Source organism: Cryptotermes secundus, unplaced genomic scaffold (assembly GCF_002891405.2).
Source record: "Cryptotermes secundus unplaced genomic scaffold, Csec_1.0 scaffold505, whole genome shotgun sequence".
Lineage (NCBI taxonomy): Eukaryota > Metazoa > Arthropoda > Insecta > Blattodea > Kalotermitidae > Cryptotermes > Cryptotermes secundus.
Window position 1 is genome coordinate 612,455 of NW_019740659.1, and position 27,171 is coordinate 639,625.

Consider the following 27,171-nt stretch of genomic DNA (forward strand, 5'->3'; position numbering starts at 1 on the left):
CAGAAGTTCCGGGTAGAAAAAAATGGGGCTGAATGGGCATGAATCATGATACAAAACTGGTCTGTTGTTACCTGATGATAACGTTACACTTTTAAACACAAAACTGAATGACAAACAGTTCATGAAAGCGGTAAATAAACTGTAATTTATTTATATCTGATGTACTACTTTTGAAGCAGGTGTCAGGATGACACCCTAACATTCAGAAATGCACTGGGGCACTACCCTCAACGGACCTGGCACAGAATATCACTATCTGAGCAAGAAGCTCATAAACATGTCTTCACTGAATTATACTTTAAATTGAAACACTTCCAGATAATGGTTCTTTTCTAAACGTTGCTACTAGAGCGGTATAGAAGAAACAGCACACAGTCAGCAGTCAGCAAACACACTGCTCAAATTCTTCATGCCACTATATGGCTTCTACACTCTCACAATTTCGTCAGCAGTGAACCTCAGAATGCTATTCACCCATGCAAGGGGCAACATACTGCCAGGATATCAGAAAGATATGACTGACCTGGTCAAACTTCTGTCTCAGGCTTTTAAATCCCTTACTGTCCGCACTTCACATTTCTAACTCAGTTTACTTCAGTTATCGATCAATGAAACCTTTTGAAAAAGTTCCCCAATTTCCCTTCTTATGAAAGAAACTCTGTCACAACAGAGACTGTATTTTTTTTATTGCTAGTGGGGTGGGACTATGTCCCTTGTACTGTGGCCACTTCTGGCCTATTGTACCATCCCCAGATGATAGGCGAGGGTGATTGTGGAGCAATTGGTGGAATGAAGATTGGCAGGGGAACCGAAGTACTCGGAGAAAACCTGCCCCAGCGCCACTTTGTCCAGTACAAATCCCACTTGACCAGACTCGGGATCGAACCCGGGCCGCCGCAGTGGGAAGCCAGCGACTAACCACTTGAGCTATGGCACAACAGAGACTGTAACAGAGATTACTAAAATTCACAAGAGACCAAATAAAGTTGTGCCCAGATGTTAGGTGAGAAAAACTCATGTTTCAGGAACCAAACCCGAATGCATTTTAAGAAGAATCTGAGGTTCTCACAGCAATGACTATGAAGATTACTGTTCTCTGCGATATGATACCGCGAGGTACGGCTGATGGGTACCAACATTTTGGAGGAACCTCCTGCTCTCATCTTCAGAATGAAAGATGGAGACAGCAGATCCTTCTGAAACACTGGTATCCGTACATCTGTCAAAATACAAGGCGTGATAATCTTCAGATTTTAAGAACTCCTTACATAGCTTGACGATTTGCTCTAAGTGGGACAACTGTACTGGAATAGTGACTCAGCAACTTAATTAATTCAAGTATTTGGGCAATGTGTTTGCTCGTTTTACAAATGCGAAAGCAGCTCACCTATGCTGGCAGACTATTGCATGCATGCATGAACAATGTCTAAAAGCAGTGCTCCACCAGGGCACGTGCAGTGTGAAGAAGATACGGAGAGAAAAAGTAAGTCTTCTTTGCCATGATCCAAAATACTTGTCTGAACGTCCTTTAGAAGGACCCGATATTTCCCCACATCTTACAGCAGAAAATATTCTTACAAGCCTCCCCACCACACTGCACTCTGTATGTCTTAAAATATATCTCTCATAATTACCTACAAAGCTGATTAAAAAGTGTTCATATAAATGAGCTCAACATAAAAGCTAGTTCACTTATTCGGCAAAATTTTTCAAAAACACGAAAAATAAAACTGTATCTTATAGAAAATATTTATCTCATTTGTTTGGATGCTCTTATTTTGTGCGTATTTTGGATCCAATGACATCTTAATAAGGGGACTATAAAACTTCATTTCACCAAAGAAAAAATTGTGAACGCAAATTCACATTTTATCATTACATGTCTCAATACAACAAGCAGTTCAACAACGTACATGGCATGCCTAGAGGCGTCCTTCCTTTCGTTCTGTGTATGCAACTTCACAACTGCACTGAATGGCTGGCACATGCAAGGACACTACATAGTAACTACCGCTGAGGGTGTGAATGAGACATGTGGGGGTGTGGTGGGGGGTAGCCCGTATGAGGGGGCAGTGGCGATGGGCAGGATACGTGTGGGGGTTGTTGGTAACCACTTCCCATCATGGGGCCTGGACTGGAACAGGGGATGAGATGTGAGGGTGGTGACTGGGTATGAGGGTGGGGAGGGGCCATCATGTGGTGCTGGTGGGGGGAGCCAGGGTGTTGCTGGAAGTGCTGGGTGTGCGGATGTTGCTGCGGCGGGCCACCCCCCATGTGTTGGGAATGTGGCGAGTACACTAGCTGTCTTACTTTCTGCTCGTCGTCTCCGATGTTGTACGTGAGTTCCGTCTCTTCGAACCCCGTCGCTGACATACGCTGGTCACCACCGACACCAGACGGAGGGGGGTCTGGAGAATTCAGGCACGTCTGGATGAGGGCTTTGCCTGCCTCCGACGTGATCATCGGCTGCAGCTTGCGTGTTGCAAACGTGTATACGTGGCCGGTTTCCGAGGCAACTAGCAGCATCACCTGAGTGCCCGTCAGAGTGGACAGCTCGTATGCCTGCCAACAGTAAGACCTCACTGTTTATTCTCATTTATGGCTGCCTATATAGCATCGAACGGGAGGACAAATCGTTTGTGGTTTGTTTTACGGCGCTGTCTGTATTTTCCTCTATTCCTAGCTTCTTGGTACTTGGCGTAAATGGTCCAATTTACCAGCCCCGGATCGTGAAACAGAGCATCTGTTGAAATGAGAATTGGCAAAAGAAACGGAAGTACATACCGGGAGAAAACCTGCTCCAGTGTCAATTCGTTCGCCTTAAATCCAACACGAACCCACCCAGGACTGAACCACGACGCCATGGTGAAACGCCGATCATGATACTGCCAATTGTGGCAGTAAGTAACCAGCTGCTCCACAATCACCCTCACCTATCATCTGGGGCTGGTACAATAGGCCAGAAGTGGCCGCAGCTCAAGGGACTTAGTCTCACCCCACTAGCATTAAAAAAAAAAAAAGCAGCACGTTGAATGACTGAATCATTTAATGATCTGAAAAGAATGTGAAAGGAAACGGCTATGGCCTAACATGAGGCATTATCCCAGAATATTCGTGGAGGGACTGAAGAAAGTAAAAAATAAATAAATAATAAAAAAACAAATAAAGTCAGCACTTGATTTGTTGGGCGAAATTCGATCGGGTATCCCCCAGACACGCGTCACAAGCTTCACACGTTCACTCTCCATAACCGACGGCTCACCAACACAAGTTGAGGGTCAGGGCCGGCGCAACAACATAAATACAACCATGCCGCCAATGGAAAACACACTGCACCTATACAAATACAAGAAAATTAACCTAAAGGAGTCTATATCCGCTGAAAATAAAACGACACAAGAACTTTATGATTACAAGCCTTTATCACGTAACGTCATGAAGCCAGTACACCTGAAATGAGACAACTTATAAATAATAAAGAAATAAGATGTGGAAATAAATGTGTCGCAACCTAATTTAAGCTGCCATTCCGGCATTTCTTCGAGGGGCGAGGAAAAACGACATAAACGTCTCGAGTACATGGTACGTGCGGCAATGAGTAGCAATCTCTCTTCATCTGGGGCGAGTCACACATCACCGTCATCTGTGAGCCGAATGTCTACAGCCTCCACGGCCCCTTCCAGGATAGCTTTACCTTTTCCCCACACATACAGACATTCGTATTACGAACGCTTCTCGGGTTCAACACCCCTCACCCGAAACGTCAGGGTAAACTGCTCAAACCGAACTGAACTGAGAAGGAAGTATTTGGCAAGCGGATATACTCCGACACTGGCAAAGGTTGTGATTGAAGAGTACAGTCTTGTGGGTTGTAACGCCTTGTAGTTCGGAGGTACCCACTGCCTCCATCTTCAGGGTCGAAGAGTGAGCCAGGAGAGAAACCAGAAGACGACGGGATTCCAATAAAATGCTTCTTCACCGACGGGTTTTAGGGTTTCACTGCAGTGAAGATTCATACTGTGGATTCGTTAGCTAATGACACCGTGCAGTCTGGCAGGTGGGTATCAACGTTTCGGAGAAATCCATCTTAAGGGCTGAAGTCAGTATGGAGGCACCAGCCTAAACCGTGTCATAACCCAAAAGACCAAAATACCAATATCAAATGTTACTGGCAAAACCGGCCAACAGAAGACTTATTTTTAAGTTTATTTTTCTAACGACGCACTCAGTATAGAAACTACATAGCGTCGTTGATAGAATGATTAATGAATGTGGAGCTGTTTGTGGAATGAGAATTGGCAAAGGAAACCAAAGTATTCGGAGAAGTGGCCCCTATGCTACTTTGTCCACCATAAATCCCATACGACCTGACCTGAGATCGGGAAAAAGAAAAAATAATTTTGAGATGAGTCCCTCAATCAAACACCCTTCTTTACCAACAATACATCAAACGTGAGGAATCGCCCTTTGCAGCCTTCCCGTGGCTGTTTATTAAAACAAATTTGTTTTGACACTGTTTATTTACAGTATAATACTAAAATCTATAAGAATATGCTACAGGGCCCAATGATTTTTCACTGTGAACACAGTAACGAAACTTCGGGTTCTATAAATACAGCTTAACTTCTTAACGCAGAGTGGTTACTATACTTACCACTTGCACTAACACTAAGAAACTGAATTCTGCCCACAAGTGCATTTGTGTTTCACACAATTCTCCGAATAAACGGCGACTACATTGCTAAACAGAAACCGAAAAGTCTTTGCGGTAGAGACGAAATCTGTTTTCTTTGAGGTAAGAACTGGGTTTTATATGTAAGTTTCGTAACGGCAAGTGAAAGTCCCGAAATTCCACAATTTCGGGTTACATTAGTAACTAACTGTTGTGCGTTAACAGGTTCTATGAATGTGAATTATGTAGGTCACGAAAGAGCGACCAGTCTTTGTTTCTGCCTATCATTCCGTTCTACGAGTACTGACTATATTTCGATGTGGATCAGCGAAGTGTAGTTAGCATTTATGACGGAAAGTTTATACAGATCTGGAAGGTTTGTTTCATTTTCAAAACCTACAAGTACAAGCTGTCCACACAGACCAGATCAGTAAAGTCGTGTTGAGACCTCTATTTCAAACGAACTGGTTAACTCTAGTAGATATCTGGTAGGTTTACGTGGGAAATACGCTGATAATGCCCATATACCTCCTATGAGATACATCTAAGACAAATTTGAGGAAACTCTCCCTACATAACATCCACACGCGAAATAACGGAAAGAAACACATCACCACAAAAATATACCAGTCTACAACATATGCTATGCATAAATCAAATTTAAATCATAAAATTCGACATGAGGTATGACAATGTACGAACGAACAGCAATGTCTCGAACAACTGTAATGTAAACAGGCTCAAACATGAAGAAAGCAGTCTTCTGGGATTTGGCACCGTGTATATGTGGTGTTAACCGACGTTTCGGAGGAACGTATCGCCCCCATTCAGGGTAGAAGGAAAAATATAAGAAATCCGCAAGATTGGTCTGCTTTTACCGGTTCTCACGGTCTCTTCGCTTGCGGATTTCTTATATTTTTCCTTCTACCCTGAAGATGGAGGCGATACGTTCCTCCGAAACGTCGGTTAACACCACATATACACGGTGCCAAATCCCAGAAGACTGCTTTCTTCATAGTCACCGCCGTGAAAGCCTCAAATCTTACATAGGCTCAAACATGTTGTGCAATAAATGTGTTAAATAAAGACGCACAACTTCAAACAACTGAGAGTGTTTTTAAAAATTTCAAGTTTTGAATTTTAAAACTTTGAGTGTGAGTTGCACGTGAGACGGTAGTGAATATATAAAATAAGTATCAGTATATGCTCCTGGTACTACCCAGCGGATTCAGCAACAAAATAACACGATCGTCTGCGATGTACATGTACGCCTGATGACATTAGTAACCTCGGTTGCATACCAGTTAGGAAATAAACGGTAAAATATTAGATTCTAGAGGGCTCTGACGACGGTGTATAACACTCAGAATTACTGAGTTTTTGGACTTTGTCCATCTGCCGGTATTCTAGAGACTAGAAAACACGACATTCCGGAAACTGGATCTGTCTCCGTTTTTACGTGATTCTGGAGACACCTACTCTGATGGTCCCTTAGAAAGAACTGACCAGTGATTGAGGTTAGTTCTTTCTGAGGGACCAAACAGAACAGGTGTCTGCACTCTCACATGAAGACGGAAACAGATCCAGTTTCCGAAACGCTGTGTTCTCCAGTTTTTGGAATATCGGACGATGGACAAAGTAATATATTAGATATGAGTTGGAAATCTACTCGGAAATGTATCTTCATAGAAGGCCTATACAGCAAGGGGGGGGGGGTCTACGCATTTTTAATTTGTCCGAGAAGATTGCTAAGGACTTCTTCCCTGACGCCGACATCGCTACTTTCTGAGCATAAATTGGTTTTATTACCCCAATATGTAGAATCAATTTCAAATATTCTACTTCCTGAAACTTTATTAGTGACGTAGTGCCCGTAAGTTAGTTCTGAAACTCAACGATGTTACAGCCTGAACACGGTCCTTCATTACACCAAAACCTGTAAACTTTGCCGTTTCTTCTAAATAATTTGATTCTACTTTTGATTTGAATTTCTTTTAATAAGCACTAGTCTTCTCTAGAACCACATAACCTATTACAAATAAGATTCCTGTATTAATGCTTTCAGAGTACCGTTGACTTAAAGGGGCTGTTCTCTAGTGTTATTTAAATTAACTTAGGCTTCTGCGGTTAATAACTATGAGCTCGGCAAGCCGAATCGTGTACCATCGGATGAGAACGATCCCAAAATCGGAAGATTATGCAGAACTGCCAAATTATACTTCTTGGCCAATTAAATTTTCTTCATTTTTTTTTGAATACACAATGTAGCTATGTCAGATTTTGTGAACAAGGTGATGAACCTTCATGTGCTCAAACATAGCTAATTCTTCGCCAGCTGAATAGCGCAGAACCGCTCAGTAACGACTCTGTACCAGATACAACTTTGACCCGACACAGCTTTCCAGGGACAATGCAGTGGCATTTTGTGAATCGCTTTCCAAGGATCGGATTCTTGGTCAACTGAATAATTATCAACGGTTCACTGACGCTGTCTTACCATCGAACATTGCGGTCATGGGGTTAGCACTACTGCTTCGTATTCGGGAGGCCCTCGGTTCAAATCTCGGTCCAGAGGTCGCCTATCCTGACTGAGGTTTCCCTCAATCACTGCTCTATGACGTTTCCTTCCACATCCTTTCTAATTCAATATACAACTATCATGGTAACTTTCGACGCTCCACTGGCCCGGGCTACTAACGTCATTAAAGGAAAGAGAGTGTTATATAAACCGTACATAAGCTACCAAAATTACTGTTTTCTGGTATGTTACGCCATATAGCGTGGTAGACATTTAGCAACGTTTCGGGAGAATGTGTCACTTCTATCGTCAGGGTATCCTGTTAGAATGATAGTGAAGCCAGCGGCTTCCTCTGAAATGCTGGTAAATGTCTACCTGAAGACAGCAATCACCATAGTCACCGCGACAAGAAAATCACCGACATGGGCGACGGCAGAGGGTGCCCCACACCTCCCCCCCCGTTTTGTAAATAACGAAAACTGAAGAAAAAAACTGAAATAAATATACCAAAAACAATACAAGTATTTTCTATCATGAATACTGTATGGCGATTACTAAAAATGCTCTTAAACGTAAATACATTTTCCTCGATATGGAAATGCTTCTGTAAGCGCCCAAGCATACGGACCGCCTTGCGACCACGGGCCCCATAACCGTACCCGGAGTCATTTGTGCATGATAAATAATTGTCTCTCAGGTGCGCACATATACAGGGCAGTATCAGCAGTGACTCATGCGAGAAACTGTCTCAAATTTCGCCCAGTACTGTGTTTCATTACGTTACCATATCCGACTACATCAAAGCTACTCTCGTTACCAGCTGTAAATATGCATGCCGTCTGGGAGATCCCACAAGGTTGGTCAATACCAACCCCCTCACACCCAAATTATTTTCATATTTTCTCTTCCGACTTCATATTATTCGGGGCACGCGGTAGCGCAACTGGTTGAGGCACTATGCTACAAGCCGGAAGATCGCTGGTTCCATTCCCGATGAGGTTATTGGATCATTTTCAATAGACCTAATCCTTGCAGCCACACTATGGCCCTGGAGTCGACTCAGCCTCTAACAGAAATGAGTACCAGGAATCTTTCTATATGTAAAGGGTGGCCGGCGCGTACGGCTGACAACCCTATGGACCTTCACTGCCTGTTACAGGGATAGCTTTACTTTACTTTACTTCACTTCTCCTCCTCCTCCTCCTCCTCCTCACGGGAGCGGACACGAATTTTTCACGAGACCAAAATATGCGCTTACAAACTTAGGTTTAAACCGTTTAAAATTATCTTTATTGGCCGCCCTAGAGTATTCAGTACAGAAGAATATACGTTTCATTTTTATTACCGATTTTGTGCATTTCATTTCCATCACATCCGATTTTTTAAATGGGAGGGGAGGGGTGGGCAGATTACTTCTCCCCTCGCCACCCATGCCTGCCCTTCCTCCCCTTTCTTGCTCTACTAATCTCCCGTTTCTATTTTCTTACTGCTCTTCTTTTCCTTTTCCCTCCTCCTTCATCTCCGTTTATATTGTGTATACATTTGGTGAAACTGTAGCTAGACGTGGGGACAGTTTGCTTCACAGGTTCCATCCATTCGCTGCATTTGAGAGCAGTCAGAATGACGTGGGCCGCGTACCGGCACATGGCAAGAGTACAAGCCTCTGGGCTGCAACACCGTGCAGACGGCAGAACCCAACTGCCGAAACCACCACCGTTAGAACCTCAAGTTGGTTATTTAAAGTGTCGACCATAGGATGATTAATGAATGAGGAGTAATTGGTAGATTAAGAATTGGCAGGGGAAACTGAACTACTTGGAGAACACATTCCGCAGTGCCATTTCGCACATCACAAATCCCGCACGGCCTAACCTCATATAGAACGCGGTTCAGCGCGGTGCGAAGCCGACAACTACCTCCCCCCCCCCCGCCCGCTACGGCATACCAGGGAACCTTCAAATCAAACAAAGACTGCAACATGTATACAAGAAAAACAATGAGGGGCGGTAATGTAGAAATAATAGGTATTGGCGAAAATTACAGTGTCCGTCAGTGTTAATTTTGTATCTGCGGGCCACAGTCATTTGCTGGACCAGAGATTGTTATGGCAGGTCATGCGGTGTTTGAATGAAACGCGTCTCTCTTGTTTTACGTAGAAGTCTGACAAATAACCATTATGAAGCTCTGTTCCAGTTGAAGAAAATGAGAGGTTAAGTATTTTCGATTAAGTTTGTTTTTACAGGCTATCTGTGCCAAATATATTTCCCCTAAATAGCAGCACAGCTCCGTGTATTTTGTTATTCTATCAAGTACAGTAGATTGGAATACATTTAGCAGTCTTTAAAGAACCTCTTAGCTTATGCGGTTAGGCCTTTTGATGATGTTTGTTTTTGACAAATTTCCGTTGAACTTTCAACGAACCTTACGCCAGAAGTAATACGTATACAGAAGACTCAGATATAGGTGGGGGAATAATGTTAAGCTGTATCTTAGAGAAACGAATGGTGTGGTAAGTGCTGGTTTCATCTGGCTCAGGATAGGGCCCAGCTGCAGACCCTTGTAAACACAGTCCTGAAGATTCGGGTTCTATAAAATGCTAGAAAACTGTGTATCTGAGCAACTGGCGGCTTCATGGAGTTTGGTTACTAGCCATTACTGTCACTCTAATTTCCAAATTACTGAACTAAACTGACTCCAAAGCTCTTGACGTTCAATCTGCTACCAGGTTCTGTACCAAACGAATGTGCAGTGTTACTGACGTCCCGGAGGTATACGCTGCCTCCACCTTTAGAGTAATGCTGCGGATGTTTCGGAAGCACATCGTGGCTCCATCTTCATGGTCGACCGTGAATACAGAGGATGCATTAATGTTGGAAACATCGAAAACAATGCCCAGATCCACAAGGTGCGAGAGCCCAAGAGTAGATTTGACATCAATAATAAACCAAGAATGCCTAAAATCAATAATTCATAGCTCTCGTTTCATAGCCTTCATATTGCTAAGATCTTGTTCCATTGTTACATTTTTGCCCAAATACATTACGTGTCCACAGCCAAAGAAATGGACAGCTACATACAGAGGTCAGCTGGTTCACGAAATCTTCCTGGGGGTAAAGGACGGCCGGCGCGTAAGACTGACAATCTCACAGCCCTCTGTGAGCCCAATGTCTATAAAATGTGAGAGCCTCAACGTCTCACACCCCATGGGCATCCACGGCCTGTTACAGGGATAGCTTTACCTCTTTTGTTTTTACTGTTCTTTTAATACTGTTTGTGTGATTACATCAGAGAGGACTGGATGGACAGAACACGTAGCATAAATGAAGTGATAAGAATTTAATACAAAGTCTTGGCTGGAAAACCTCGAGCAAAGAAACCATGCAGGATGTCTGGCATGGATGGGATCATAATCTTAAAACTGCTATCTGGGAAGTGGAGCATTCAATTCACTCAGGACAGGGTACAAGAGGGTTTTCGTGAACAGGGTTCAAAACAAGCAAATAAATTCTTGGCCAGGTGAGATAGCCATCAGTCTTTCAAAGAAGGAAGTTACGTAGGCAACTGCAGAGATTGTCCAGGGTTAAATGATAGTGGAAGACGATGATGAACCGTTCGTTCCCAAGCAGCAGAGGAAGCAGCACGTGTCCCTGGTGCGCTGTTGGCGGATAACTGAGTGGCGAGAATCTGGAGCAGCGGATAAACATCAAGTTTTGTGTGAAGACTGGTGAGTACGCTATGAAGAAATCGAGTGTCTTTGAACGGCATATGCGGTTCACGGAAGGGCGAGATGTGTAAGATGACCTAAGAAGCGAGAGACCAAATCGCAAAGGACAGATGCAATTGTGGACAGAGCACGAACTTTGGTACGATCAGAAGATCAGGCGTGAGACCAACAGCAGAACTGAATATGAATATGAAAACAGTGAGACGAATTATTGCGGATGATTTGGGAATGAGAACATTTTCCGCAAAGATGGTGCTTCGAATCTTGACAGAAGGCCAGAAACGTCCGCTTCACATTTCATCTGTTCTTTTACGCAATGCAGAGATGTCTCATAAGGTCTTTACCGGCGATGAAATGTGGTGTTGTCAATACGACGCGGAACAAAGCGCCAGAGCACGCAGTTGGAAAACACAGTATTCACCCCGGCCGAAAAAAAAGCACGCCATTTTTCGTTCGCAGTTCAAGACCATGCTTGTATGTTTCTTCGATCACAAGGGGATATTTCACTATGAATTCATTGCACAAGGACAAACCGTGAATCAACAGTGTTATTTAAAAGTGCTGACAGGGTTATGGGAATCTGTTCGGAGGAAAAGACCCGATCTCAGACCTGACGAGTGGATTCTCACCATGACAATGTCCCTGCGCATGATGCGTTAAGAGTTCGCGAGTTCCTGACTAAGAAATCCATTATAAAAATGAACCATCCACCTTATCCACATGACTTAGCCCCTGCGGTTGTTGGCTCTTTCCAAAATTACAAAAAATGTCTTGAAGGGACAAAGATTTGCTGACATTCCAACGCAACGTGACGTAACTGCGAGGTATTCCGGAAAATGATTTTCAAGACTGTTTCCGGCAGTGACACCAACGTCTCACGAAGTGCGTAGCTTCACAAGGAGAGTATTTCGAAGGCGACAGCAGCCGCCAGTGTACAGGTGAGCAAATTTTGCTTAGAAAGGGCCATTCCGGGAATTAAATTGTAGCACCTTGTATATACCACCTAATTTTACTTTAAAAGACTCTACATTCTGCCCATGTGGTGTATGTAGTATGTGTTTCATATGATTCTTATAACAAACTGTCATTGTTTTTCTAAATATCGTTACCTAGTCCCTGCAAAGGAGACGGTGGGTGTTCCCTGTGAGGTAGGAACTGATTTCTTTAAATATTACTCAGATGAGCTACAGGCTTCTGAGAGTTAACTAGAACAAATTCACACTACAACACTTTCCTTCAGCACTCATTAGCTATTAAGTTAATCATGACATTCCCACATGTTATGAAACCTGGAGGCTCATTACTGTCACCATAAAGGGCCATATACTAAATCAGTTCTATTCACTTCACTTCTTCCTGATCTACTTATCTAAGTTACACTTCCATGCCATTTCATCTACGCATGTGTGACTAGGCTGGTGCCTTTTCAGTCCTGTATCCATCCATCCAGCCCACAGCCCGTCACTATAGTGACACAGCTATTCCATCTCCCACCCAATGTATATGTAAACATCTTCCTTACAATTAAGTTTAAAAATGTCAAAGACATGCCAGATTTAAGGGCATATAACGCAGTGAAGTTTGGCAGAGCGGTACCAATATTTCAGAGGAGTATTCTGTTTCCATTTTCATTCGATGGGATCACAGCCCAGATGACCATAACCTTTCATTCTCAAGGATTTACCGTTGATAGAAATTAAGTTGTATAAGTCATGAAATTATTGAATTAATGCTCCAATATTCCACAACCCGTCAGAACTAAAAAACAACAACAATAAAGAACTCTCTAAGGGCAAAGATAAAAATCACTCAAAGAGCCTATCAGTTAAACTATCTACGCTCAAGAACTGTGCTTCCATATATTCTTGAAATTCACTTTCATAGCAGTAGGTCACTATATATAAAAATTGCTAAAATAAGTACAAGCTTAAGGTCTTCTGGGGTATGATTCCATGTAGTTCTGGCTCCTCACCACCACAAGACCCTCAAATATTACATAACATAAAGCATTCTCACTGAAGGCTATGATTGTCAGAAATATTCTTTACACTAAATATCTACTGTACTATAATCTCAAAAGTTGATGACAAAGCCTATATTCTTAAGCCTTCATGTTATACCACAGCTTAGAGGACCTCAAATTGTGGTATGTGCAATACCAGTGGTACAGGGGCACAGAGAAACATAATATCTGCATTACAGGTGGCACAAGGCTGAATTTGTGGCTCTCACAACAGTGACCATGAAAAATATTTGCAGGATGTGATCCTGTATAGTCTGACATTTCAGAATAACATACTGCCTCCATCTTGAGGGCTGAAGAGTAAGTCAAGATAACAACCAGCAAGAATCATGTAGGAAGGACAGAGCGTCAAGCGGGATGGGTTCATGTCTGTTGACTGTGGTGCAGGCATGTGTAATTAAGTGTACAAGAAATGTATTTCAGCCACTGTCTACTAATAACAAGCCTCTTAAACTTTGCATTCTGCCCACAGGGCGCATGACTGACTTACAAAACACAGACAGAGGCACAACAATACATCCAACACAGCATTCAGAAAGTACAGTCCCGGCTTCTGATTTCAACTTCATACAACATCCACTGCCCCAGACGACAACAAATGTCATGTTTCTCCTACTGTATACAAGGTTCCTTCAGATACCAATTCTGTGTAACAGTGGTGCAAGTAAAATAACTAAATTAATGTAACCATGTAAGCTACTTGAGCCTCACGAGAACAACAACCACTGAACTCCTTACAGAGTTTGTCATCATGCTAACAAGAAAAAATAAATATAACATAAAGGAATTATTGTGATGGAGGCAGTGTTCCTCTGAAACGCTGAATTACCATATTAAATGGCATCACGCTACACAAGGAAGTGGAGCTGCAGAAATTGCATTACATTAAAGCAAACTAGAAGAACAAATGTATACAAGAAATATAAAAGAATGATAATTTTGAATTGTTTCATTTTGGTCCGCTACACTATCAATCACAAACAGCACACAGCACACAGGAACATATCAAACCATAAGCCATACAACCTCAAGCTGACGTCTCCCATCTTCGGGATGAATTAACAAGGAGGAGTTCAGCATTTTATATCAAATAATTTAACATTTTAGCGTTTTAACTTAAAAATAGGTTCGGATGAAAAGTGAGAACTTGAGAGTGTACTCAACTATCTTAGCATGTTTTGTGCTTTTACACGTCAACATATCGTAGTAGCGTCCACACGACAAACATAATTGTGAACATCAAAAAAAGCGACAGTGTTTCCATAATTATAGCAAGTGCCTCTGATGATGGTTGTGTCAAACCGAAACATGTAAGGCAGAAATAATAATAAAAAGTGACCTACAAATTGTTACACTCGACAGACTTTCTATAAACTTTGAGAATGATAATATTCGCTTATTTTGTATAATCAGGCTGAAATTAATAATTTGGGAAAATCGGGACTAGATGGGAGGATATTATTAAAATTGATATCACAGAAACAGTGTGTTGATGTGAAACGAAGTAATCTAGCTCAAGAGCAATTCCAATGATGGTATCTTGTGAACGTGATAATGAACCTTCGTGTTTGGCAAGGATATGAATTTCTTGACTAGCTGCTTATTGCTTTCCGAGCACAGCAAACTGCTTTTTTTTATTTAAAAAAAAAACATATGTGTATACATAAATGGCCTAGGCAATACCCATCCGGGCTTCCGTAGCACATTCGTACGGGGCTCCATGTAGTATAACTACCGACATCTCTCGGTAAACTGTGCAAATACTTCGAACAAAATACGCGTATCAAATTTGTCACCGTATTTTATACTATCTTTTTCAAAATTCCTTTACCGGTACGTAGCAAGAGCGACTGAATTGAGAAAAAATTGACTTCCGTATTTACAATTAAGGTTCAATTCATATACGATTCTCAGTTTAAAAAATAATGGTAATCTTACTGAAATGAGCCATTAAAGGATTCGTCTGTCTCCAAACTCTTACGATTCCCCAAACCAATTTCTTAGCAACCACGTAATATAAGGATCACATACGGACAGTCTCTGTTGTCCTATGCAAATTAAAATGAGAATTCCACTAGCTGCATATGTGTAAAAAGAAAACCAAGGGGAAGGAACGAAGCTCCCGCAAGGATCACTGAACGTCAAACTTGTTATAAAGGATTAAAAATGTTTGTTCAGGCGGTTATAGCACTAAACTGTGATGCAGACACTGCTTTTGAAAATGTTATATTAAAGGCATTAACGCACACGTGAATAAATGTCAGAGAGCATCTAAAACATTAACTAACACCACAGGTGTGACAGCCCACACCACTTCCTGCTACTTTTATTGGCTTAAGAGCTAACATTCCTCCACGTGACGTACCTTTTTCATTATTCCGGTTTTCCGCTTTGAAAATGTTGTGTATCTTCTCAGTTTATTGTCAATATATTCCATTTTAATTTTAACACGGCCTTTTGTCTTTTTACCATTAGGTGGTGGTGTCTTTTTCTGTGCTTGTGAGAAACTATCATCCCCTATATCTGATCCACACTCTGCCATGCCCATCCCACTTTGCGATGCCATGCTTGGTCTACCTGACACTTCCTGGTCAAAACACACATCAGAAGACGTTCTTTTGACCCCAACACGTTGAATGCCTGCCCCACAAGTACTTGGTAACATGGAAGGCCTTGACACTCCACCAGAACTTAATGAGGTTGAAGGTCTACTATGGCCTGTAGTAGCATAAATTTCTGACGAGGTTTCACCACTTATAAGCGACATATTGTAACCGATATTAAATCGGGAATCTCTTCCCCCGCCTGTGGGGGTATCCATCACTGCACAGCACTGATTTACTATTTCATCACTGTATAAGCAATACCGTAAGAACCGCTCAAGTATCTTCCATGTAACGCATGAAACACCAAATCACATAGACACCACGGCAGCGGCACCATCACCAAACCACGACTGTTCGTAATTTGACCTACGTGCTTCACTGCCGAGCAACTGGCACGATGAGTTACAGCAAGAATATAGTTCCTCGCGAACATAAATGAAATTTATACGCAATAATAATCCATTATAGTGCATACTGCGCCTTAAAATGACGACATAAATTTTATGATCCGTTTCTATCCCTCAAATTGCATATTTTAAAAAATATTTACTATAATCCTTAATGGCGGAGTGATATAATGCCCGCTCTAAGGACGGCCCCACTTCCATATTTAGAAGTCGCTGTTGCCAAATTAGGTAAACTTCTCCTAATATGGTAAACAAAGATCCACCCTTTCGGGCCAATACTTGTGGTTGACAGATACGGACTTCACTTCCTTCTGAATTTGCGAACATAATGATGACTGCGCGATTAAAATAACCAAGTAGGGGATGAATATCATATTGTCCCTAAAAATAGTTGTAACCCACCCTCCTCTCCTAAAATAGACTGAAACTATATATTTATGTTAATGGCAGAAAATAGCGTGGCAGTCGACACCCGTGTAAAGAAGTGACACTATTAAGTTTACAAACCTTTACAGTTATTACTAATTGCCTATTTAGTCTGACAATTGTAAACTATCTGTGGGTTTCATTTTGATAAATTATGTGTGATGCAAACATCTGTGATAGATGTAACCTGGATACTTAGAAAATGTATATAACAGGGAAATTTTCCGTGCAGGTTTTATATTGTCAGTTGACAACCAAGAATTAGAACTAGGAGCGTTCTTGGCTAAGTACCCTTGGTCACTGCCGAAGCCTAGGAAGGGCAAAAGTTGTAGTACTTTTAACCTGATTTTGGCATATTATACATGCCATGAGGCAGTAGATGTCTCCAGAAGCATCGATTATAACAGACTACACAGCGTTATATCCCAGAAGACAGTACTATTCATAAACTCTTTGAGAATAACATTCAAAGAATGAATGGTTACCCTCTGGACATTCTGAATTAATTTATTCTGCACAATCTAGATTTAATCAAAATTAAATTTACTATCCAAATAACATGCAGCGCTGAATTCAACATGAGACAATCAGTGTGTACCATGATATGGAGGCAGGATAAAAAAGAGCTAACCCCAACTGCAAGGTGCTTTCTTGCTCAAAAATATCTTCAGGAGACCTTGGAAAACTATTAAGGAAAAATCCTGCATTAAAATCTTCTCAGGTGACCAGCTGCATATATTTTCAGCAAAAGTTGCAGAGACTGTCTCTGTTCCTCTCAATGGGGAATGATGTGATGGTCCGTCAGTTGGTCAGTATTCATACATTTACAAATCCATTTCAGCCCTACCACCTTCACAAACAATCCTTCTCACCTCTCCCATGACACTCTTACTGCATCTGGAACATACAGTCAGAGAAAGACACATTTTTCATTGTCCTCACCAAATCTTGCTAACTTCTGTCTGGAGGCAAGGTAACGCTTTCCAGCTCGCCCTGTGAATACCCAACCCCATAACATGAATTCTTGGAACTTTTAAAGTAAACAGAACTATCTTTACTTAAATAACAGATCTTTTATATACTATATATAAAATGGAACTAATAAATATTAGTACAACAACGCATTAATACAAAAATTACATTACAGTTGCATACATTATGTGTACATTATTAACACTTTAACATACATCACACTATTTATTCTTTTCAAACACTATTATTTGTTGATATATTTTGAAGATATATCTATTAGATAATAGTACATAAATTTCTGGGTCTTCAAGATGGCCAGAACTCAGACTGTGGCCTTCTAACGTAACATCAGTATCCACATGCGTTACTGCAGAATGCCATAGCCCAGAAGACCACAAAGTGTTACACTGAAAACTCACATGCAGTGTCAGAGATCTGCTACTCTAAACTGCAGGTTATGTCTTAGCATCATGTGAAGTATAAGCTTTATTCATCTGAACAGGCCTCATAAGGTAAAGTTGTCCTTGTGCTTAACTAATTAAGAACTACATCATGATGGTGTATGGGAGTGTGGACGTAGTGATCCATGCATTCTTGACCTTTGGCACTAGCTGGAGGTGAGCTGTCAGCTTCACACCCTGGCTGCTTTACCCCTTGGGAAAGAACCCCCAGTACCCATTGAATATGAGGATGGTTGAGCCCCAGAACCAGTCTGCAGGATGTGGAAAACAGGAAAATCTTGCCTCTATCGGGACTCAAACTCTGACACCTCAAGAATCCAGTCCATAGCCAGTTGCTATACTGACTGTTCTATCAAAATAAGCCTCATAAAAATAGGTAGACCCCGGTTTCTTACAAAATACTACTGACTTTTATGACATCATCCATCATTCTATTTTCATTAAAATAGATATTTCAGACTTCTCTCTCCATTCTCAGGTAAAAAGCCTACTTAGCTGAGCCCATACTACAAGGATAGCCCTTATCTTCAGCCTCTAAAATGTCACATTAAACAAAAACAGGACGATGGATAATGTCCAAAGATTCGATCACTGTATTAATATACCACCATCAGGAACTTTTAGATTTTATTTACTATAAAATATGTTCACACATACCAGTGGCCAGTTCTGAGATGCACTCCAGTCTGTCACTAAGCCACTTACAACACAAGAAAAACAAGGCAAGTGCTATCCTGTAATTTGAGTGGCTGAAGTGAGGAAAACAACACCCTCCATGAGCAAGAACTGATTTCTTGGCAAACAACACAGAACATTCACCCCGTACCCCTCTTGCTCATAATACCTCCAGTTATGACAAGTGGAAGCACAGCTACTGGCGTTCTTCAGCAGTTTCTGGAGATTAGCAATCAACTTTATGCCCCCAGTGACTTTAAGTCTGGTGGCACTGGCTAGGAGCTGGTTGGACTGCTGCAGAGAAGAGACAATCTCTTGCCCCTATCAGCAACTGCACCCAGATTCCTCAGTGACCCAGCCTGTAGCTTAGTCACAATACCAAATCAGCTATCCTGGCTCCTACTGTATACTTCACTTACTAAAACAAAAACCGGTGTTTCTTTTGACTGGACTATTTAACCAATGCAACTACAGGCTATTATTAATCATATAACATTAAGCAGCATATTGTGGTGTAGTCACATCTAGCCATAGCTTAGAGTAACAAAATGTGAACAGTTTCAACAAGTAAGTTACTGAAATGAGGTCCTATAAACTTCCTATATCGTTGAATCTTTTAAGTTTCTCTGGGAAGCTGTCTTTGTAGAGAACTGGATCAGCACGGAACTCCACTGTTTGGAGAGGCATTGAACCATAGATAGAGGAAAATCTGTCAATACACTGTGACCTCTCCATCATGTGATTCAAATCAGATGACAGCATTTCAGTGTTGGTACACTCTGGACACTTGAACTTCTTTCTTGGTGTTACCTACAAAATTTCATTGCAGATATTAAATGCAAGAATTATTTATTTTAATGCAGTCATTTTAATCCGGTAAGAGACACTGTATTAAAACTAGATATGCAGGAAACAGACTTTCAGTTCAAGACAATAATCTGAACAAATTTTAAGAATCAGGATGAGAATGAGAATTTTCTACTTCAGACCAAATTTTTTTTATTGTAATCACAATTCCCAACAGTACCCACTTTTTCATATTGAACTTAAGTGTGCTACCCATCTCCTTTCATTTCAGACACTGATGCCCTGCAAAGAAATGAAGAAAGGTGCTGTTTGGCATAGCATTGCCAACATTACAGTGCTGATAATCAGGTAGTTTGCATGCTATTGCACAAAACAAAAGAAGGTATCTGAAAATTCTTCAAATCTGGGACTCAAAAATCAACGTTCTAATAAGGATATTTGTTTCTCAATTCATTCTTGACAATTCAAGACTCACACATCTAATTAAAACACCACTGTTAAAAACAAGGGTAAATGTTTTCTTTTCCAAATAAATACTGGAGCCCGGACTTAAATTACAGCTGCAAAGTGGAATAATAAAACAGTGTCCTGGAAACTATTTGTTGTTTATGGCACATTCTATTTGTACACTTCAGTCTTACCCATTTAGAATTTCTTGTTCAGTACATTTATTTTATAACAGTTACACAATAAATCCCCGATATATGGTACAAATGGGGAATTGGGTTCAGTAGTTACATGAGAAAAACTCTTACAGAAACCCAATTCAAAGTCAAAACAACAAAGTTTTGCTTTAGTTCCTGAGTGAGCCTTCCTAGGCAACAAAGTGGACTCGTGGATGAAAGATTTCAGATATATTATATTGTAACATGATTACAAATTCAACTAGCCTCTTCTATGTCACCTGTGTAAGAATGGGTATGCGTGGTAGTGGTGGGTGAGAGAACCACCATCTGGCAGGTGAATATACCCACATGGCAAATTTGTTTCTGAATAACTTTATATATACAAACTGAAAATCTTATTTGAAATTGTTGCTGACTGGATAAGAATTCTAGATGCTTGATAATAAGATAACTGGGAGTTCACTGCATTTGATTACTCACTTTAATTGGAGCCTTGCTAGTGACATTTGCGACAAGGAAGTTCATTGCGATGTCCTCGCAGTTCATATGCTCGTCCACCCATTCTTTAATATTCCCTGGCATTGATGTAGTGTAGAGGTAGCTCCAATACTAAAAATGTTACAAGTATCTTTAAGTACTTTATACATACACTTACGAATCATACACACAAAAAAACTTCTAAATTTTATGAGACTTTGTAACTCAAAAAAAAAAAATCCTTGAAAATACTGATTATAGTATAAGTTCTGAGGTTCTTATTGCACTGGTTATTTAAACTGTGAGCTTGTGAGCTGACACAGTGTCATGTTTCATCTGCATTCCTAGTGCCAGGATTGGATTCTGCCTCATCTCCCCTCCTGTGGATCCAAGTAACCACCTTCCCTGCTGCCTGCCTATCTAACTGAACTGCATCTTTAGCCTAAGCTTATTTCAACCAGAAGATAAAGGATCAATATCCACCTACAGGACTAGACAGTATCATAACTGGAAGTGTTCACAGTATGTCAGAGATGGACCAAAATAATACCTGAATAAGATTCTCCATAACATATTGTAGCATGTTCACTCAAAGCAAGAAGTGTGAAGTCACAATAGCCGGCTAATACTTGGCAGCGGCCCGTAAACAACAGAGAAATTGCGTTTTATGTGCAGTCCATCCCTACGACTGTGCACACAATGGAATATGTCATGCCATCGCTAAGGAACAATTACATTGCAACAAAGGAACAGTGTTTCATACATGGTCTGTGCCGAGATGTTATGAGCAGGACACGTTATCCATCAGTTAGATAACCATTGGGGTTCTATTGTGAGCTGTTGCTAGTAGCTGAGGCTTGGAAGAGTTCGGGAACCCAGAGGAAGCACCATGTTCACTGCTGGATCTCATACCAAGCAACAGCTAGTGAGCTGGCGTGTCCTATAGTGATTTGTGAAATGTGCAGAACACAGTGAGAACACAGTCCTTACTTGTAGTTATGAGTTGTAAGAGTACAATAAATCCAATTACTGATCCAAATCCCATCTATAGTCACTAAAACTGTGAAAATATGATGCAAAACGAAGCTTAAGAATAAAGAAAACTGCAATTTTAGTGACCCTATACACCAATTTTCTGATAATTTTGTCACAATTATGAAATGGAGTCAGATAGTATAGCAGACTTACCTGAGACAACTCCATTCCAGCAACCTTTTTTATTCAGAATAAAGTACTTTGGAAAAGAACCTCTGGTTGTTAAAGGAAAAAAATTGGCATAATAATTTTTTTTTCCTTGGCACTACAGCCCCAGTGGGCCTAGGCCTACCTCCATGAACTTCTCTGTTCACTTCAGTTTTTCTATATCTTAGACATACGCTAGGACTCCTTTGGCGGGTGATCAGCTCGTCGCAAGGCCTCTACCTGTACACAAACACAGAAAAACGCACACAAACATCCATGCCCTGAGTGTGATTCGAACCCACGATCCCCGATTCCAAGCAAGCGAAGACAGTGCACGCCTTAGACTGCTCGGCTACTGTGACCGGCAGCATAATCATTACTAACACATTTTTCCCCCGAAACACAAAATGATTCTAATGTCATAAGATGTACCTTGTGGTGAAATGCAGCTCCTGTAAGCACCATTGAGATCTGATTGGTCCACTCTGATTCATACTTCCATTGCTGAGTGGCATTATCCCAGACATGAGTTCGGGATGGAAATCCTACAATGCGATCCGGAAACTCTCGCCAAACCTGCACCATGGACCACCAAACAAATAATCGCTTGCATATTTATCACTGTAAATCAATGGACCAGTAAGTACGGAAGCAAGTTGAGCCACATGACACTGCAGGAATCCACTGGGTAGTTCAGCCCAGAGTAATAAATTCAAACATGAACACACAAGTAACAGCATGAATTAATTTTTGCAATTTTGAGATCATCACGTATACAAAACAGTCTGGTAATTTAGCTCACCAGGGCTAAACACATACTTAATATATTATATGCTGGCCAGTAAACATCTTGGATCATGGTCAATTCAATCAATGAGGAACTGGAAGGACAATGTAATATGAAACAAAGTTCTGAAGATGTGAAATGGACTGAAAAAGCTAGGATATGATCCATGGGTGTGTGTTTGTATAGAAGTAAAAAGTTGAAGCAGCCATTGTACTTTACTGAGCATCACACCATGAAGATGTATGGGGAAGTGGAAATACAGCTGCATGCATTCTTAATCAAGACAGTAGATGGAAGTGAGCGTTCACCTCCATGTTCTGGCTGTATTATGCCCCAGATAGGAGGCTGGGTGGGCCCCTGAGCCAGTCTGGACATGGAGGAGAAGAGATACATCTCTGTAGAATTTGATATTCTTACAGTGGTGGTTCTGAAGAGCTTCTGGGATTTAATGTTGTGTAGTCTGTTCACTTTCAGAGGACTATATGGCATTACATCCCAGAAGTCAGACCTATTCAGATAAATCTCTGCCCTGGTCAGGAATCGAATCCTAATCCTCCAGTAATCCAACCCATAGCATAGTCACCACACTGACTGAGCCTCACTGCCTCTCAATGGTGAGTCCATGTGCTTTTGGTACTGTAACTTCAAGTTATATTCAATTGTGGCCGTTTTATGTACCGAATTTAAAGCCTTCATTATAATGGAATTGTGAGACGTAGTATACAGGTCGGAGCTGCATCTGGGAGGCTGCCTTTACCGGTTTGGTTTGTGATGTTTGCTAATTTCGAGGTAGAGAGAGATAAATGATTTCTTGGTACCGCGAGTATATTGATAGGCTTAGCCAATGGTAGCGTCTATGTATGTTTTTGTTCAAAGAGGGGCCTCCCTCGGGTGCGACTGCCAGACCAGTGCGCGACGTCATACGGGCCACAAGTAATAACTTCCCCGTGTTAAATTAAGGCAACCTAATTAGTCAATTGCCACAAAATAAGTAAAACTATGAAGCTACGTACATACTTACCTACTTTAAAGTGTCAAACAGTGTAAAGTAACAATTGCAATAATAAATGAATTTTTTATAAGCCGAGTGCTCCAGTTAAAATTTAAAGTGTTCCTGTCCAAGCGAGGCCCGTCAAGACCCTGAGACGGTTTCTCATGCTAAATAAACTTAAGGTGAGTTCTCATACTTCGCGCGCCCAATAATAACGGAAGAGAGAACGACTGCAGCGTGACGTCTAACTAAGTAGTTACAGACGTGAACAACGGAAAGAAAGAACGGCAGCACAATCAATCATCAATGATGTAGATAACCTAAAAAATTCTCTAGCCTACTATTTTTTATTTAATGAGCTATATTGTCATAAAGTCACTTAAAATGTCATCAGCCAGTAATCTGGTCTTGGTAGGCCAGCCTCTGCGAGGACAATTCTTTGTCCCTAAATTTAAACATGGTCCTAGTATGGCAATCATGTCTGAAAATTTGTTGCTACCAGCCACAGTTCATTTTAACTCTGGCTTTACTGTACTGTTAAGTACCAAAGAGTTATCACAGCCTTAGCCCACACTTGCAGCTCCATACCCATTGGTTAGTCCATTTAAGCGGCCTCCGTAGTCTAGGGGTAACATTCCCACCTCATGACTCAAGGTACGCGGGTTCAAACCCGGCAGAAGTCATGGAATTTTTAAGGGCAGAAAAATTCAGAGAACAAGTCCTCCGGGAGGGACTTTAAGCCGTGTGTCCCGTGTCGTAGATTTACAGCATGTAAAAGATCCTCATGTCTCTAGGAGACCTCTGAGCAAAATTAGGCAAAGTTTCCTGCCCAAGTAGTTTCCAAATCCTCCGGTAGATGGGGAAGTATCGGGGACCACTGCCAGAGAGGGCCGACCTCGCTGGCAGAACGGGCCTGATAGCAAGCACCAGTACTGGAAGGGCATGGCAACTGGTAGAATAATTAAAGGGGGACGCACAATAGATTAACAACTNGAAAAATATTCTCTAATTATTTTACAAATTAAGATCACATACACACATTATTAATGTCATGTTTCTGAAGATAAAATATTAAAATTTTCCAGTTCAAGTATTCTGCTATATTTTATGTCTAGGACTGTAAGATTTTTTGGATTTTAAAGGAAAAACTTTAGAAGAAACCTGCTATGCTTCTATAGGATGAAAGTAGATTTCAGACAGCACTTTCCTGGAAATAAATCCTACTATACCATAAGAATATGCTAAGTAATAATGTTAGAAACACACACACCTCATATCCAAACTCAAGCTCATCAGCTGTCAGCATCACAATATCATCATCAATTGTAAGTATGGCCTCCGTCTCAATCTCCTCATATGGGTAGAAGCGGTTTGACAGTTTGTTTTCTTTAGTTTGTATCACCTTCAATGGTTTGCCAATTTTAGGCCACATTGATGCTACAGAACACAACAATGGAATAAATACAGGGTACAACGAAGAGAAAGGAAAGAATTTCACCATATGGCCTGATTTCTTAAGCATATTCTACAGGGCATTTGTAACAGAAAAACATCCTATACACAATACTCTGATTCAACACCATTATCTCTTAGCACTAGTATAGTGTGCATGCCAGAACCGCTATACTGGTTATTGTATTTGAGGGGTCTGGTTGTTCTTCATTGTGCAAAAAGTTAGTCAAATCCCTTTCACATTTGTACACAATGCAAATGCAAATGCCAATGCAAATGCCAATGCATTTCGTTCTTCGGCTCGTAATGCAATCACTGTATCAGGATATCGGCATGTTCTCTGAATATCAGAGATTCACACTAAAGCATTTACACTGGTAATAATTCATTAGTGAAGTTCATGATAATTTAGTTGTAAACTCTGAAGCTGATAATGACACAAGTTCAAAGGAAAATTGATTTCTATTCAGTTCTACACAATACTAGAGCACTTAACTTGCTAACGGTGATTAATTTTTATTTACAGAAAATTTTCTTCTTCAAATGTCTACAGAGTATGCACATGAAGTCTTGCCAGTATGTGGCAGGGCACTGTGTATATAAAAGCCTATTTGATATACCTTTCTTTGTTTGTTTCTGCTCACAGAAAACAAAGGTACTCTTGATCTCTGACAGATGGTGATAATCATCAAACAGCCTTGATAGATCATTCAATAAGATATCATCTTACACACAAAAGCCAGTTTGATGTTTGCTTGCACATACATATGATAATAGACCTTGGGGGAATTGCTGAAATAAGATTTCCAGTTGAATTTCGATGGTCTTTATACCAAACAAGACTGGAAGCCATTTGCAATTATTCTGATCCACATTCACTGTCTCCAAGCTGACGACTTCCCTTCTTTTTAATTCACTTTCTGTGGATCTACCTCTCTTTTCTCTAGCGTTAGATAAACTAAAATGGATACTCTTCAGTGTGATATTAAAAACTTTTGTTCAACACTGACAATTTCACTGTACAAATTTCTGTAACAAGAACTCCACTCACGGTGTGGCGGTGCCTTACGCTGATTGTTCCACACTACAAGAACTTTGCTGAGGCTTGGAGCCTTGACCAGCTTCTGAATGAGTGAGAAAAGACTCTCCACACGATCGTAAGTCAGGACAACTGCAGTAAAGCCTTGAGAACGTGGAGCTGTAAGCTGTAAGAACAGTGGAGACTTGGACGCCATCTGTGAATACAAAACAACAACTTCCGGTCAAGAGACACTATAATAAGTACAACACAGTTCCAGATGAGGCAAACTGAAGACTAACTCCAAGTCACAGGGTCTTTGACCATCAGTTTAATACGAGAAATACAAGTCAATCTGATGATACAAGAAATACACTTGCTATCATGAAACTTAAGAGGTTCACCACTGACTATTAAAGCTCCCATGTGACCCCATCCCCAACCAGATCATCCCAATTCACATTTTAGTAACTGACATGGTGCAATCCAAAAGTTCCCGAAATATATTAATAAAAACTATTACATCTTACCTAGATCTTATTCTGCACCATCACCTTCAAAGTAGTCCCCTTGGGAGCGCATACACCGATCCCAGCATTTCTGCCACTTCTCAAATGCATCCTGGAAGTCTTTCTTTGTTAGGGTGTTTAATATCGTTTGCGTTTCCACTTGAATTTCCTCAACTGTATCAAATCTTCGCCCCTTCAACTTGATTTTCATCTTGGGGAAGAGAAAGAAGTCGCATGGAGCTAAGTCTGGCGAGTACGGTGGGTGGGGAACAACTGCCATCTTGTCTTTAGCCGAAAATTCCTGCACAATGTAAGCCGTATGCGGTCACGTGTTGTCACGGTGGAGTACCCAGTTGTTTGTGCGCCACTTCTCTGGACGTTTTCTCCTCATATTCTCCCCTTATGAACAATCCCATCAATATCAAAAAAACAGATCAACATGGACTTAATGTTGCTCTTGACTTGTCGAGCTTCTTTTGGCCAAGGTGAAGAAGGGCTCTTCCATTGCGACGATTGCTGCTTGCTTTCAGGGTCGTAGCCATAAACCCAACTTTCGTCATCAGTGACAACCTTCGAAAGAAAGCCTGGATCCTCTTGAAGCTGTTGAAGTTCCCTGTAGACTTCCAAGCGATGCTGCTTCTGTTCATTTTGCAGCAGTCGTGGTACAAATTTCGCCGCAATCCTCCTCATGTTCATTTCCTCTGACAAAATTCGTTGACATGTACCATAACTTAGTCCCAAGGTGTCGCAGAGGTCTTGGATGGTCAGTCTATGATCTTGCAGAATGAGTTCCCTAATTTTCGCCACATTCTCCGGTGTTTTGCCCGTTGACGGCTGT

The 27,171-nt window shown here is 41.2% G+C and overlaps 2 protein-coding genes across 5 annotated transcripts in view; both read right to left on the minus strand.

The window, feature by feature from the left end:
- The window catches only part of LOC111872454 (serum response factor homolog), a 105,869-nt gene extending 89,968 nt beyond the window's left edge, over positions 1–15,901 (minus strand). For both annotated transcript variants that reach the window (XM_023866392.2, XM_023866391.2), the window contains exons 1-2: positions 15,303–15,901; positions 2,311–2,562 (exon numbers count right to left, since the gene is read on the minus strand). In XM_023866392.2, the coding sequence (XP_023722160.1) occupies positions 2,311–2,562; positions 15,303–15,758 (708 nt within the window). In that variant the 5' untranslated portion in view covers positions 15,759–15,901. The remainder of the gene's footprint in view (positions 1–2,310; positions 2,563–15,302) is intronic.
- Positions 15,902–18,405: 2,504 nt separating this feature from the next.
- Positions 18,406–27,171, minus strand: part of LOC111872464 (exostosin-2) — an 18,929-nt gene continuing 10,163 nt past the window's right edge. For all 3 annotated transcript variants that reach the window (XM_023866414.2, XM_033754710.1, XM_023866411.2), the window contains exons 7-11: positions 25,858–26,041; positions 24,625–24,791; positions 22,009–22,152; positions 20,398–20,526; positions 18,406–19,294 (exon numbers count right to left, since the gene is read on the minus strand). In XM_023866414.2, coding sequence (XP_023722182.1) covers positions 19,073–19,294; positions 20,398–20,526; positions 22,009–22,152; positions 24,625–24,791; positions 25,858–26,041 — 846 coding nt within the window. In that variant the 3' untranslated portion in view covers positions 18,406–19,072. The remainder of the gene's footprint in view (positions 19,295–20,397; positions 20,527–22,008; positions 22,153–24,624; positions 24,792–25,857; positions 26,042–27,171) is intronic.